This window comes from Carcharhinus amblyrhynchos, chromosome 4 (genome assembly GCF_965287045.1).
Source record: "Carcharhinus amblyrhynchos chromosome 4, sCarAmb.v2.hapA, whole genome shotgun sequence".
Taxonomy (NCBI): domain Eukaryota; kingdom Metazoa; phylum Chordata; class Chondrichthyes; order Carcharhiniformes; family Carcharhinidae; genus Carcharhinus; species Carcharhinus amblyrhynchos.
In genome coordinates, this window is record NC_137327.1 from 22,442,327 (window position 1) to 22,457,741 (window position 15,415).

Genomic DNA, 15,415 nt, shown 5'->3' on the forward strand with positions numbered 1-15,415 from the left:
CACTCATGTGGTTACTAAAGATTCTACTTCACTTGGAGGCAGAACACTGAATTAACTAAATGGAAAAAGAATTGAAAAGACTTGTAACTATATTATACTTGTCACGTCCTTAGGATGTCCTAAAACACTTTACATTCAGCACTCCTAAACTGTTGTAATGTAGGGAAGTGCAACAAACAATTTGTGCATAAAAGTCATGCAAATGGGGAAGAGATAGATGGTCAAACAATATATTTTTTAGTTGGGTTTGTTGAGGAATGAACTTTTGCCAGTGTACTGGCAGAACTCTCCTACTTTTCAAAATAGTCTGACAGGATTGCTTCCATCCACCTGAAGGGGTAGATGGGGCATTTCTAATAGTGCAGCACTCACTTTATATTGTAGTGATTCACTTGGATTCTGTGCTGCAGTCTCTGGAGTTTGACTAGAACCAATGAATTTCTGACTCCCTGAAGTGAGAGTGCTACCACTGACCCAAGGCATTTGATTAAATAATGACTAACTGCCTGATGAATAATACCCATTGCTCCTATTTGTTAGGGAATAATCTTTCCAATACATGGTCTGCAAGCAGAACATAGACTTTTCATTTCATGATGTCAAATATAGACCTTTAGTTCCATAATGTGAAATTTATATGTAAGTTCATAAAGCAATTAATATATTGGGCTGTAAGTGCTCCTTGCAGTTGGCAGGATGGTCTTAATCTTTGTTGAAGCTCTTAACTTGCTTGTTCAAAGGTACTCTGTGAGGTTAATTCATGGTATGTGAATGAAAAGGTTGACATATGGTTTTGTTGCTGGGTACCAATAATATTATTACATAACATATCAAAACGTTCTCCCAGTATTTTCTATCAGTAATATCCCTGTGTGCTGAGCACAGAAGTTAACCAGATGTAAATACTTAAAAAAAACTGATAGAAGATCTGTCCAACACTCATACTGACTCATTTTACAACAAAATGAGAGCTGTTTATTATAATGAAGAAAGCTGCATGTTGAAGCACTAATTTGCAATGACATAGTGAATTATAGTGGAAGAAACTGAGATGAGTTGATGAGTTTGCTCAAAACATTTTTGTACACCTCCTATGCTTCTGCCAATCTTGCTTTGACATTACTTATTTTATTGCTCTGTCCTTTTTTGCATATTCTATGCTACATTAACAGAATGAAAATAATTCTCTTAAAGTATGTTGAAAAAGATTGTTGTAACATTCTTACTGTAGAATGACAGTTATATGACAAATGAATTTAATGTGTGAATATGATTTAAGCAGTCAGTGAAAACATTGTGTGTACTGTGTTCAACTTAAAAATGATTTATCATATTACAGCTAAAAAGATAATCCATGCAAAACCTTGGAACGTAGAATACTTATTACACAACACAGGTAGTCAAGCTATCTTTGTGTGCTAATGAAAGATAGTTTGTCATATGAATTTATAAACCCATAACCACTGTTTTGGGTTTTTCATCACATGGGTATCATGTGCATTCCTGCTATGGTAGTTATTACATTTAGTTGTGAAGATTGGAAAAATGTTAATATTTTCAACTAACTTTTTTTTATTTGTAGAATCTGTGTATGACCTACTGCCAAAGGAACTGCAGCTTCCAACAAGTGGGACAAGTATTGCATCAATGAGCCAGAAAAGTGGTGGTGAGGCAACATCTCCTTCTTCAGCTGCAGTTGCTCCTGGTATGCAGTACCATTTAGCTTTTTCTCCTTTTTCTTTTTTAATTCCAGTATGATTGCTAGCAATTATATGTATTGCTGGCAATAGTACAAGGCACAGCTGAACTGCTCTAATTTTCAGAAAATCACACAATGTAATCAGTGAATGTTCTAATCAGCTACATTATCTGTGTGGGGAAAAAAAGAGTGTGCTGGAAGTATAGCCAGGTACAGCATTAAATTACCTTGGTCCCTAAAACGTGCAACTTTTTCAATGAGCACTTATTGTGCAGTATATATTTTTTGAACTTGCAAATCTTGTTTTACATAGTATAGCTGTTTTAAAACTTAATTTGAAATAACAATTAATATTGCACCAAAAATATCCTTAAACTATTTAATGGTAGAATTCGTTATTTATAGGTATTATTGACATACTTTTGGGAAATATCTTTGCTTTGCATATTGGCTGTTTCTGTCCTATATTTAATCCACCTTGCTACAGAACCATCAATTCAAATTTTCAAAACAAATTGTTTTCTTTAGATTTCTGGTACTAAACTCTAATCCATATTTTCAATTTCTAAGTCTGCCCTTTAGTAAGTCTGAATTTTGAAGCTAATCTGTCAACTAACTTAATTTATTTTCCCCTCAAATTACTGTAGTTTTTGATAAACTATTTAAAGCTAATTGTTGTAGGTAAAATAATACCTCTGAGACTGTTGGTGAGTCAAAATACAGTGGTTTTTATTTCAAAACTCTGGGGTTTATTCCAGAATTTTGGAAGAAACGGGGACTACCAAACTTATAGAACACAAACACAAGTGGGCATTTATACATCATGAGTCTTAGTGTCAATCATGGCACAAGTTCGGCAGCTGCAGTCATGACACATGGTCACAATTCAAAACCTTTCTGCAGCAGTACCGGCATCCCTGTCTTTGAAGTTACTTGTGCGATCGTGGCTGTCCCAGCAGGACTCTTCCTGTTAAAAGCCGGTATCACGATCTGCCATCAGCAGCTGTCAAAAGCCAGCACAGCCTCAAGATAGGGGGGGGGGGGGGGGTTAGAACGGAGTTGAGGAGGAACTTCTTCACTCAAAGGGTGGTGAATCTCTGGAATTCTCTGCTTGTTGAAGTGGTGGAGGCTGCCTCGCTCAATATTTTTAAGACGCGGGTTGATAGGTTTTTGATAGGCAAGGGGATTAAGGGTTATGGGGACAGGGCGGGAATGTGGAACTGAGCCACGACAGATCAGCCATGATCTTATTGAATGGCGGGGCAGGCTCGAGGGGCTAGATGGCCTACTCCTGCTCCTATTTCTTATGTTCTTATGTATTGTAAGCTACCATCTGTGTAACAATGTCCAACTAACACAAATAGGTAAGATTTACAAAGTATAAAATAAGAGCCACATTAAACTATCTATCTGTTTTTATAAAAATGAGAGTTAAAGCATAATGTTGGCAAGTGTGAGGTGGTCCACTTTGGTAGGAAGAATGGTAGGAAGGACTATTACTTACGGGGCGAAAAACTGCAGCAGGCGACGGTGCAGAGGGACCTCGGGGTCCTTGTGCATGAGTCGCAAAAACCCAGCTTGCAGGTGCAGCAGGTGGTCAGGAAGGCGAATGGGATGCTGGCCTTCATAGCGAGGGGGATTGAAAGTAAAAGTAGGGAGGTCTTGCTGCAGCTGTATAGGGCATTGGTGAGGCCGCAGCTGGAGTACTGTGTGCAGTTTTGGGCGCCGCACCTGCGCAAAGATATTTTGGCCTTGGAGGGAGTGCAGAGGAGGTTTACTAGGCTGATACCGGAGTTGAGGGGGTTGAGCTATGAGGAGAGGCTGAATAAACTAGGCTTGTACTCGTTAGAGTTTAGAAGAATGAGTGGAGATCTCATTGAGACGTATAAGATGATGAATGGGATGGATAGGATAGAGGTGGAGAGGCTCTTCCCGCTCAAAAAAGACAGGACTAGGGGACACAGCCTCAAGATAAAGGGGGGGCGGTTTAGAACGGAGTTGAGGAGGAACTTCTTCACTCAAAGGGTGGTGAATCTCTGGAATTCTCTGCCCATTGAAGTGGTGGAGGCTGTCTCGCTAAATATTTTTAAGACGCAGGTTGATGGGTTTTTGATAAGAGAGGGGATTAAGGGTTATGGGGAGAGGGCGGGAAAGTGGAACTGAGCAGCGACAGATCAGCCACGATCTTATCGAATGGCGGGGCAGGCTCGAAGGGCTGGATGGCCTACTCCTGCTCCTATTTCTTATAACTTATATAAGGACATGAACAAATAACTTGTATTAATGCCAGGAACAGTATAAGCTAAAGGAGATAAACCATGATGAAGGGTTATGTTTGTGACATATTCTAAGTACAAAATCTATTAACCCTTTCCCTACTTCATAATATTAAGCAACATATATTCATCAATGCTGAATGAACTACTCATTTGTAATGGGATATGATATTGCTAGCAAATGAGCAGTAATTTCTGATCGTTTTATTGTTTCCCCTCCCTCTCAATATTTTCTTTTCCTCTCATCCTCTTTACCTTTCAGCAGCATACCTTTTGCTAAATCACCCAATTTTTTAAAATTCTACTTTATCTTCCAGTTTTTTTTGTCTGTATCTTTCTGAAACCATTTTACCATCCTGCCCACCAGGGGAATTGTAACAGGTGGGACATAGAACATCACACACAGGTCCGTTGACCTCAGGCAGGATTTTTTTACCGTGGGGCAAGTGCGGCCAGAAAATCCCACTCCACATTTCAGTGTGTTATTCTTTTTATCTGTCTTCTGCCTCCTTTCTGTAAGTCATCCACAATATGCCTGTCAAAATTCCTCCCCTTGTCTTTTTCCCTCCTTTTTGTCTTCCATACCTCTTTTCCTATTTCATTATATCCTACTGCATATTTCTTCTTTTCCTATCATTGTCCTTGGAGACATGACAGCAGAATCAGAACTTTGATCCTAAAGTGCCAACAGGAATTGTTGTGTTTTTCCCATGGTACAGACCACAGATCCTACCTCAACCATTGATGCCTTTGGAGAAACTTTTTCTTATAAAGCAGGAAAAAAACAGGTTAACAAAAATACATGTCCATACTGGTGTGATGCCACCTTCTTTGAATCCCTCCAAAGAATCTTGAAACAAGCAAATAGTATCAATGTTTTTTTCACTATCCTCCTGTAACATTTTCAAATTAGTGGAAAATTCTTAGGGAAGAAGGTGACACTAGAAGGAAGCAGATGGCTCGAGCTGGCATGCAAAGGCAGGGTGAACATCCAGAGGGATTTCCAGAGACAGTGGTCAGGCGGGATGTAGGATTGGGCTGTTATCTTGGAAGTAGAGAAAGGTGTGTTCAGGCAAATTTGGGGCAGTTTGCAAGGTCTGGGCTCACTTGAAGGTGAACAGGAACTACTTTTGGCAATAGACTAGTCAGTTGATTATCTGCTGCTTTTAGACACGTTGATGTTATTGAAACTTTAATTTTCCCACAAATGCTTGACTGAATAGCTATCACAAAAGTGGTTTTGACTTCATATTGGTGCAAACTATTTAATGTAATTTGAGAGCAAACTTACTTGAGGCAAAATTGAGAGAGTAAGATCACTTGAAGCAAAACTGAGCAACATTTCATTTCACAAAGCACAGGGCTTGTAAATACTTCCATTGGAACTTTAGCACTGCTGCTTCACAGCTCCAGGGACCCGGGTTTGAATCCCGGCCTGGGTCACTGTCTGTGTGGAGTTTGCACATTCTCCCTGTGTCTGCGAGGGTTTCCTTTCGGGTGCTCAGATTTCCTCTCACGCTCCAAAGATGTGCGGGCTAGGTTGATTGGCCATTTAAATTGCCCCTTATTGTCCTGGGATGCATAGGTTAGAGGGGTTAGTGGGTCAATATGTAGGGATATGTGGATAGGGCCTGGGTGGGATTGTGGTTGATGCAGACTCGATGGGCCAAATGGTCTCTTTCTGCACTGTATGATTTTAAGTTCACTATTTTGACACTTCATTTAGTTTTCTACCACTAGATGCTGCAAATGATGCATGAAAATTTTAGGGAAGCAATATGTATCTTATACACGGTCAGTGTTACTCTTATTTGAAGAGAGATAAATCTTCAAAGTTAGCAGTTGGGTGTTGAGATTTTTGTATTCGGAGGTTTGAGAACAAATGTTCATTTTGTAAAAATCCTGAAACTTAAGATATTCTACAATTGAGATGTAACATAAGGAAGAACAATAGCCTTTATGTTCAAATTTATTTTCTCTTTGCTATTTTTAGTGAAAAAGTAGACTCTAAAGCGAGCTTTCTACTAAAAAATAGTGAATGGAGATTTGCAACCTCCTTTTTTTTATTTCCTTGCTTGAAAATCTTTAATCAGAACAGGTACTCAATTTTTTTGTTAACCTTAGCTTCCAAGGTTATTTCAATTCTAGTTGGTATTATTCACAAGCTTTAGTATTTAAAAAAAAATCTGTCCACCTCAAATCACTTTATTTTGTTTGCTTCCATATCAGTTTGTTTTTCTTCTATGTTTGATTTGCAATGATATAACTGTTTTATGATTTTCTTTCTTAGAGATCTATAGTTGCAAAATTACATTTTATCTTTATATTTAATAAGAGGCACCAATATTTTTTAAATGAAGATATTCTTAATGGCATAAATTATAATTAAATCTAAGTTTTCTTTCAGAGGGAATCAACTTATAATGTTTAAACGGAAAGTGAGTGGCAGAGTATGAATATATGTGACTCAGAGAAGGAGGAAGTGATAAGTAAAGTCTGATGTTTGGGGTCAGAGTATGGTGCTGTGCAGGGGTGTCAGGAAGCTTAGTTAAGAGCAGTGGAACATTTTTAGAAAATGATGGAAAGGTGGCTGGGTTGGTTCAGTTGAGTAGGCCATTAAATGTTAGGTTAGGGTGCATCTGTGGTCAGGTGTTCAGGAGGACTGGGTTATGTTACACAATGTATGGCAGCCTTGGAAGTTATGGTAGCCCATGGCAGTGATGAGCAATGTTGCTGAAGCGATTTGCAAGATTTTAATTTTGTTTCTGAGTTACTGATCATTTTTATCTCAATTATAACTGCTCAGGGGTGTTCAGGATCTTATGAGATAAATGCACTTTGTCAATAAAGACCAAGTGAACATAAGAACATAAGAAATAGGAGCAGGAGTAGGCCATCTAGCCCTTCGAGCCTGCCCCGCCATTCAATAAGATCATGGCTGATCTGAAGTGGTATTGGGTTTATTTCCTTGTTTGATTAATTGTCATGAGGGAAAAACAGTGCCTTTTGATTTGGATGGAAAATCAGTCCTGGTGACTATTTGGTCAACCTTTTTTCAAAGTGCACATCAATTGATGTTGGAAAGTACTGGATCAGACTTTGCTATGGTGCACTTCATTGACACACAGGCTGCTGGGACTGAGTAAACCATATCACAATAAGTGAACAATCTGAGAGAGGAGAAAATTGGAAGAAATACGCAGTGGTGTAGAAAACCTGCAGTATAGATTCTTCCCAATTCAGAGTTTGCCCTCATTCAAATAATTATATAATTCAATATTTTAGTGTGATACTTCCATTTTTGTTGTGTTACCAACATTTATTTAATTCGGATTATTGGTTAATTTAACTTTGGACAAGGGAAAACTGATTTTGAATTATATTTTCATTATTCATAATTGAATTTGTGTAGACCAAAAATGCTTTGTTTCATTTCAAAATGAATCATGTTAAAACCGTGTAATAAAATTACTTAATTCCCTGAAGGACGGGGTGAGGCTGCTAACAAGATTGAGTTGTTGCCAAGTAATGTTGCTTGTATGTTCTTTTCTATGGTACAAAGGCTGCTTCCATGTATGGTATTGCGATATTGCCATTTTATTCTTCATTATCAGCATGGCCACCTTCTCAAATTAATGCATTTGGTACATATTCTGCAGTATCGTTATATTCCAACCTATATGTGAACTTGGGAATCCAGCAATAGAAAATACAAAAGTAAAACACTGCATGCTAGAAATCTGAAATGAAAACAGATAGTATCTGAAATACTCAGCAAATTAGGTCATATCTATAGAAAAAGAAAGAGATTCAATGGTTCAAGTCAATGACATTTCATCAAAACTGAAAAAAGTTAGAGTTGTTTATAATCACAAATTTTAAGCAAGTACGAAGGCTAGGAACACGGGGCAGGGGTGGGGTGTATTAGGGTTAGGGTGATAGGGTGGAACACTAGAGATCAAATGGTTGAAGGGATGACAGTGCAAGGCAAAACAAGGTGGTCATGGGACAAGTAATAGAACAAAAGACAGTTGAGATGAGTTGTAAATGAGAACAGCAGAATCACCGCCTCCAGCTGTCTGAGAAAATGGAGACAGAGGTTATGATCTGAAATTAATAGGGGGCGATTCTCCCAGCCCGTTGCGCTGTTTCACAGACTCCCTGCTGGGCACCACGGCCTCTGTGGATAAGATTCCCAGAGTAATCATCTTTGCACTGGATATCAATGCTGAGCTGATTACCACATGGAAATCGAGATTTCCATTTCATTCACAGACCTGGGATTGAAGACTCCAGGCCTGCTTGGGTGTTGCCCCACTAGGAGTGGTTCACACCAGCAGGGTTTACAACTAATGGGGAAGCAGGAAGCCCAACCTTGCTGGAGTGATGAGAGGCCATTGAAGTCCTCAAGGAGGTTGGGGTAAGAGGGGGTGCCCCTTAGGCTTGCCCAGAGAGGTCTGGGAGGCCTCAGTCAGATTGGGGTGTCGGTAGGACAGCGATGGGGCATTGTGGAGCTGGCCACTATTGGGAGGCTGGCAATGTGTGGCCACTGCACAGATCAATCAGCGTGGATATTGGCACATGCACAGTGGCCCACTCAGCGCTATGCTACCAGCCTCTGGTGGGAATAGGCCCCGCCCACAGATTTTCAGAGGGAATCCCACTAGGGCACTCTGATGCAAAGTATGTCGGAGATTCGCTCTGGAAATCGCACTGAAAAAACCAGTGGGAGTTATTCCCATTTTCCCATTTGGGGGTTTTGAATTTATTTGGGAGAATTTGCCCATGATGTCCATCTTCAGTCCAGAAGGCTGTAAAAGTAGCTGATCGAAGATGTGATGCTTTTCTTCAAGTTGAGGTTTATTGGAAAAGTGTAGGACATCAAAGAGTAGGGCAGAGAATTAAAATGGCAGGCGGCTGGAAGCTTGGGAACAAGCTGGTGGATTGAACAAAGCTGGCAACTAATTGGTGTTTGATTTCCCAATTTAGAGGAGACCACATCATCAGCAGTACATATGGTATGCTAATTTAAAAGTAGTACAATTAAACTGTTTTATCTGGAAGGAGTGTTTAGAACCTTGGATAGTGGGAAGGGAGGAGGTAAAAGGACATCTTGTTGTGTTTCTGTGAGAAGACAGTGTCACAAAAAATTCCTTAGCATCACAGCAGAGATAGATCCTTTAGAATATTGGAAGGGGATGCATGTTTAATGATAGCATGGTTAGGTAAATTGATAAAGATGGTAGAAATGGCAAAGGATGTTGTGGACTATGGAGAAGAAACAGTGCAGTTAGCTGAAGGGAATTTAACAATTTTAGGAACATGTGAATTTTGCTAATTTTTAAAAGTATTGTTGACCAATAGTACCTATGCTTTTAATAAAATGAGGAAATTGCATTCCCAAGTTTGATTCCTTTTTAAATCAAATTGTTTTTTCTAATTATTTTAAAACTAATAGTGGAACCCAGTTAACTTAGTGGTTTTGAAAAAAGGCATTGGTTAACTTTGTGAAATATGAGGCAACAATACAATTTTGCGTTCAGAAAATATCATAAAACATGCCGTGCTCTAATTGTTTATCTGTTGCCCTTAAGTAGATTATTGTTTTAAAATCACTGAAAACTGTCTGTTTTGGTTATGAAAACAATTCTAGTTCAACTGTTAAGCCCAGTGTCTAGGGTGGAACTGAACTATTCAGACAAGGAATTTAAAATTACATTGAAAATTAAGTGAATAGTCATAAATTGAGAATGGGAGAAAACCCATGATTTCTCACGATCACCCTTCAGTACAATAGTGTCAATCTGGTGAAGATACAACAGCAGGCTACTTGCATACCAAGCAGCAAGTGATAGACGGAGCTAAGCGATCCCACAACCAATAGATCAGATTTAAGCTCTGCAGTCTAGCACATCAAGCTGAGAATAGTGGTGGATACTTAAACCACTCACTGGAGAGGGAGACTCCACATCTACCACCATCCTCAATGATGGGGAAGCCCAGCACATTTGTGCAAAAGATAAGGTTGAAGCATTCACAAGTGCTGAGTGAATGATCCATCTTGACCTCCTCTGGAGATCCCCAGCATCAAGATGCCAGTGTTCAGCCAATTCAATTCACTCCAAATGGAATCAAAAAACAACAGGCACTGGATACAACAAAGGCTATGGGCCCTGACAGTAGTACTGAAAACGTGCTTCAGAACTTGCGGCACCCTTAGACAAGCTGTTTCAGTACAGCTACGATGCTGGCATCTACTCAGCAATTTGGAAAGTTGCCCTGGTATGTTCTATACACAAAGCAGGACAAATGCAACCCTGCTAATTACCACCCCACAAGTTCACTTTCGATCATGAGTAAAATGGTGGAAGAGGTAAATAACTGTGCAATCAAGTGGCACATGTTTAACAATAACCTGTTCACTGATGCTCAGTTTGGCTTCCGCCAGGGCCATTCAGCACCTGACCTCATTACAGCCTTGCTTGAAAAATGGACAAAAGAACTGAATTTCAGAGGTGAGATGAAAGTGACTGCCCTTGACATTAAGGCTACGTTTGACTGAGTGTGGCATCAAGGAGCCCTAGCAAAACTGGAATAAATTTGAATCAGGAGAAAAGCTCTACCCAACCCCCCCCCCCCCCCCCCTCCTGTTGGAATCATACCTAGCACACAGGAAGTGGTTGAGGTCAATTATCTCAGTTCTACAACATCACTGTAGGAGTTCCTTAGGGTAGTGTCCTCAGTCCAACCACTTTCAGCTGCTTCATCAATGACCTTCCTTCCATCATAAGAACAGAAGTGGGGATGTTTACTCATGATTATTCAATGTTCAGCACCATTTGTGACCACTCCAAAGTCCATGTTCGAATGCAACAAGACCTGGACAATATCCAAGCTTGGGCTGACAAGTGATTTAGTAGCATTCATGGCAACCAAGTGCCAGGCAATGACTGCAACCACCTTTTGATGTTCAACACTATTACCATCATTTCATCCCTCACATGCAACATTATGGAGGTTACTGTTGACCAGAAACTGAACTGGACCTGTCTGTGGTGAGAAGATCAGGTCAGATGCTGGGACTTCTCTGGCAAATAACTCTCTCCTGACTCCCAAAGCTTGTCCACTATCTCAAAGGCACAGGTCAGGAATACAATGGAATTTTTTTAGCCTGGATGAGTACAATTCGAACAACACTCAAAGTGTGACATCATTCAGGAGAAAGCATCCTGCTTGATTAGCATCCCTTCCACAAGCATTCATTCCCTTTCTCACTGATGTACTGTAGCAGAAATGTGTACCATCTACAAGATGCACTGGAGGAACTTACCAAGGCTCCTTTGACACCACCTTCCAAACTCATAACTACTACCACCTAGAGAGACAAGAGCAGCAGATACCTGGGAAGACCACCAGTTGAAGGTTCCCACCAGCAATGAACCAGCATGCCTTTTGAACTGAGGAAACTGGAGCATCCGGAGGAAACCCATGCTGACACAGGGACAACTGCTGACTCCGCACAGACAGCTACCCAAGCTGGGAATTGAACCCGGGTTCCCGGCGCTGTGAGGCAATAGTGCTCCTACTCGCTGTTCCTTCACTGCAGCTGTGTCAAAATGTTGGAACAAACACCTCCCCCTCCCCCATTCATAGCACTGTGGGTGTCCCTGCATCACATGAACTGCAGTGGTTCGAAAAGGTAGCTCCTCACCACCTTCACAAGGGTGATTAGGGATGGAAGGTGAATGTTGGCCTAGCCTGCAAAGCCCACGTTGTTGAATGAATTTAAAAATGTCTTCCAACTTGTAGGGGCTTACAAGTGAAGAATGATCATTTCAGTGAGGTACCAGCAGAAAGCCATTTATTTTTCTCATCATTATTGTACCAAGATATCATTGGCATTTTGTAATGCTGGCGATGTTGAACTTTTAGAGCCCACTGTGTATTTTTTTTTTCGCTGTAACAGTCCACTTAAGAACGTTTCATTGGCATTCCAATACCACTTGTGGTAATTAAATATTGCAAAAATCTTTTGTCAGGGCATATTCCATTGTTTTAAATTGTGAACTTTGCTTATTTGACTTTGAGAGAGAATGCATATTTTGATTACATTGTTCCCAGCACAAACAACATAATCACAAGACAATGTGCATTTTAGGGTTGAAGCATATTGTTCAGTTGGAAAGATAGGGTCATGCCTTTGATTTGGAGTTCCTGGCATGATTATGAATGGCTTCCTTTTCACTGACTTACTCACCTTTCTGTGCTTAACTATTAACTCCTGGGAGCACTGAGTGGCTTTCTAAGCACAGGCCTTAGAAATTGCTTAATATTACACCAGTTGCTGTTAGATGTTGAAAATCACTTGTTAAAATTGGATACATCTGATAGATGCTTCAAATACATGAAGGCTGCACCCTGCTGCATTTGGGGAATTTAAATTCTTGTAGTTATCAGTGAGAGTTTGCTATCCTGTTTAGTGAGAGGAGGTTCTTGTTTTCTAGTTTTCAACTTTATCAAGGTGTTCGTGCTTCAGGAAGAACAGGGGAAACAAACTGGCAAAAAGAGGAAAAATTTAGAAAAAGAACTATACTTACAGCAAGGCATTTAACATTCCTATTTAAGAAAGTCACTGACAACAACGCATTTGTGAAACAAATGCAGAAGATTGAAAATGGTGTTGTACCAAGAGGGAACTTTTAAGATTATATGTGAAAAATATATAATTTGATGTCATTATTAAAATTATAAGGAAGTTAAGACATTTTGTCAGGTTTTAATATTTTCAGTATTTATTGAAAGTCTAGCATTTCAGGAGACTGGGATAGGGCAAGAACAAATTTGGTATCACCGTTTCATGCATCTAAAGTCGTTTTAGATATTGTGCCATTAACAAAAAAAATGTTCATTATCTGTTGAATGCAGTACATCTAAGGATCTCTCATTTTTAGTGTTGGCAACCGTATTATCCACACTGCACCTATTTCGGATGAAATAAAGACTTTGATTGCCTTCCTTTTTATTTACGTAATATCACATGTTCATTTGGCCTTTTTTTACCTCTGCTGTGCCAAATACTATCATAGATGAAGAGTGTAGAGTGTATCAAAAGAATTTTTTTGTTTTTCCCATAGAACTATATCTTAAAGGTGAGAAATGCATGCAACACTGATCCCATTTTATTTTGCCAAATGCACATTCATTAGATTAATATTCATACATATTTTTGTAATGACTTTGAAGAATAGATAGTAATGCTTTTAGATCTAGCTAAATTATTGTGTTCATTCTAGTTGCAGGAATTGTTTGTCAAGCAGGGTGTCTCTGCAACGTTTCTTTGCCTTGTAGGTCAGATGATTATTATTTGTTATTTGACTATGAGCAACCCCAATTGAAATATAACATATGGAAGTTTTATTTTATCGTGATTGGTATCTGAGAAAGTATTATACCCTCTCTCCCAGTTTAAATTTCCAATGTTAATTGATAACTATTCACTTTATAAATTGTTGAGTTAAAGCTTTGTGAACAATTAAACAGAACACAATTGGACATTGCTAGCTAACTCGCGTTGAAATGTGTGTATTTACATTTGGATTGTACATACCACAGATGTCTCCTCCAGCGGTGGTCAAAGCAGCACCTTCACCCCATCTTCCAATCCTAGCATGCATTCTACCTCAATAACTGACAACACATCTATGCAAGTAGATAGCTGCACTCCAGAACAGGGGGTAAGTGGCCATGGGGTAAGTGAATTACTGAGCTATGAAAATCAGTTAAGTAATGCCCCACAGCTGCAGAGCACGCCCAAAAGGAGGACTGTCCTCAACATCTCTCCACCACCTGAAGATTTGCTCGATGACAGCAGGATGTCTTGTCAAGATGATGCAGGTGACTCGGAACAGAGCAGCAATATTTGGATGGATGAATCAGGCTCTAACTTCAGCATTATGAGTTCCAGTTCTTACAATGATAACACAACAGTGCCACGGAAATCACGGAAACGTTCGCCTAAACAACGACCAGGTTTTGTGCGTGTGGATGATGAAGAGTCGAATATGGATGTCTTTGATGCAGACAGTGCAAAAGGACCCCATTATGTACTTTCTCAACTCATCTCAGAAGGCAAAAACAGCTCAAAGGGGAGCAATGGGTTGGTATAGCTTTTTTAAACATTTTATTAAGTTTTTAAGGTAGTATTTGGATAAACCCACACAGAATATAACTGAAATTTATACTTTCTCTTTTAAAAATCAGAGGAATCAACTGGTACAGACATTTTTTTTCTATCTCATCTATTATGTCGTCTATATTCACGAACAGCAACATGCCCTCTTAAAGATGAGACTAAAATTAATCTGACAATTAAAAGAATAACAGAGAGGATTTTCATCTGCATAATGGAAGCCCCCTAATGTAACAAATATTCACAAGATTTTTATAAATTGATTCCCAAAAACAAATGTTCACCTTATACCTCATATACAATTCTACGAACGTTAAGGAATTTCTCCTTGCATGATTGTGCCTCCTATTAGCTAGAGATACACAAGTTTCTGTTAATGCAAATGTTATCTTCATAAATGATGGGATAGCACCGTGGCACAGTCCTCAGTGCTAGGGACACGGTTTGATTCCTGGCTTGGGTCACTGTCTGTGCAGAGTCTGCACGTTCTCCTCATGTCTGCATGGGTTTCGACTGGGTGCTCCAGTTACCTCCCACAGTCCGAAAGACGTGCTAGTTAGATGTATTGGCCGTACTAAATTCGCCCTCAGCATACCCGAATAGGCGCTGGAGTGAGGCGATGAGAGAATTCTGACAGTAACTTCATAGCAGTGTTAATGTAAGCCTACTTCTGACCCTAATAAATGAACTAAAACTTAAAATGTTCTTGAATTAAGAATCCCCTCCCTGCCCCCCCAGTCTTCCCCTGAAGATGGCAATATGTCATTGGGTTTGTTTTCATGAACTCGCAGCCCTATTGTACTTCATTGAAGCCAGCATTCTTAAAGTGAGACCCTAGATAGTATCAGCAGGCTGTTTGATTGTCTGATGGTGGGGGGGATATCATAGCTGAATACAATTCTTCCTTGCCCTATGTCCACAATACACTTTGCAACAGAGATCACTGAACAACGTCCAGCAAATGAAACCCTGGCTAATTTTCATACTTACTTATTTCCTTTCCCTGCCTTAGGCGAACTGTGCACTCTTACTGCTACCAATCTCAGATCCCCTATCTCAGGATTCACCTGGCCTGTCCGGTTGAGTGCATTTAGCTACAGAGTAAGGTGTAAAAATTTTTGTCTAGAGTTAGTTTTCAATGAATACTCAAAATTATCTATTGTGGAGGTAAATTTTAATTTTATAGTTAGACTAAGGAATTGATTTGACAGTTGATTGCATAGTCGTTGTCTGTTTACATATCCATAAAAT

General features: G+C 39.6%; 1 protein-coding gene across 4 annotated transcripts in view; it reads left to right on the forward strand.

Moving 5' to 3' along the window:
* The window catches only part of nfat5b (nuclear factor of activated T cells 5b), a 170,455-nt gene that overhangs the window by 72,523 nt on the left and 82,517 nt on the right, over positions 1–15,415 (forward strand). For all 4 annotated transcript variants that reach the window (XM_080186804.1, XM_080186802.1, XM_080186803.1 and 1 more), the window contains 2 exons: positions 1,583–1,705; positions 13,588–14,131. In XM_080186804.1, coding sequence (XP_080042930.1) covers positions 1,583–1,705; positions 13,588–14,131 — 667 coding nt within the window. The remainder of the gene's footprint in view (positions 1–1,582; positions 1,706–13,587; positions 14,132–15,415) is intronic.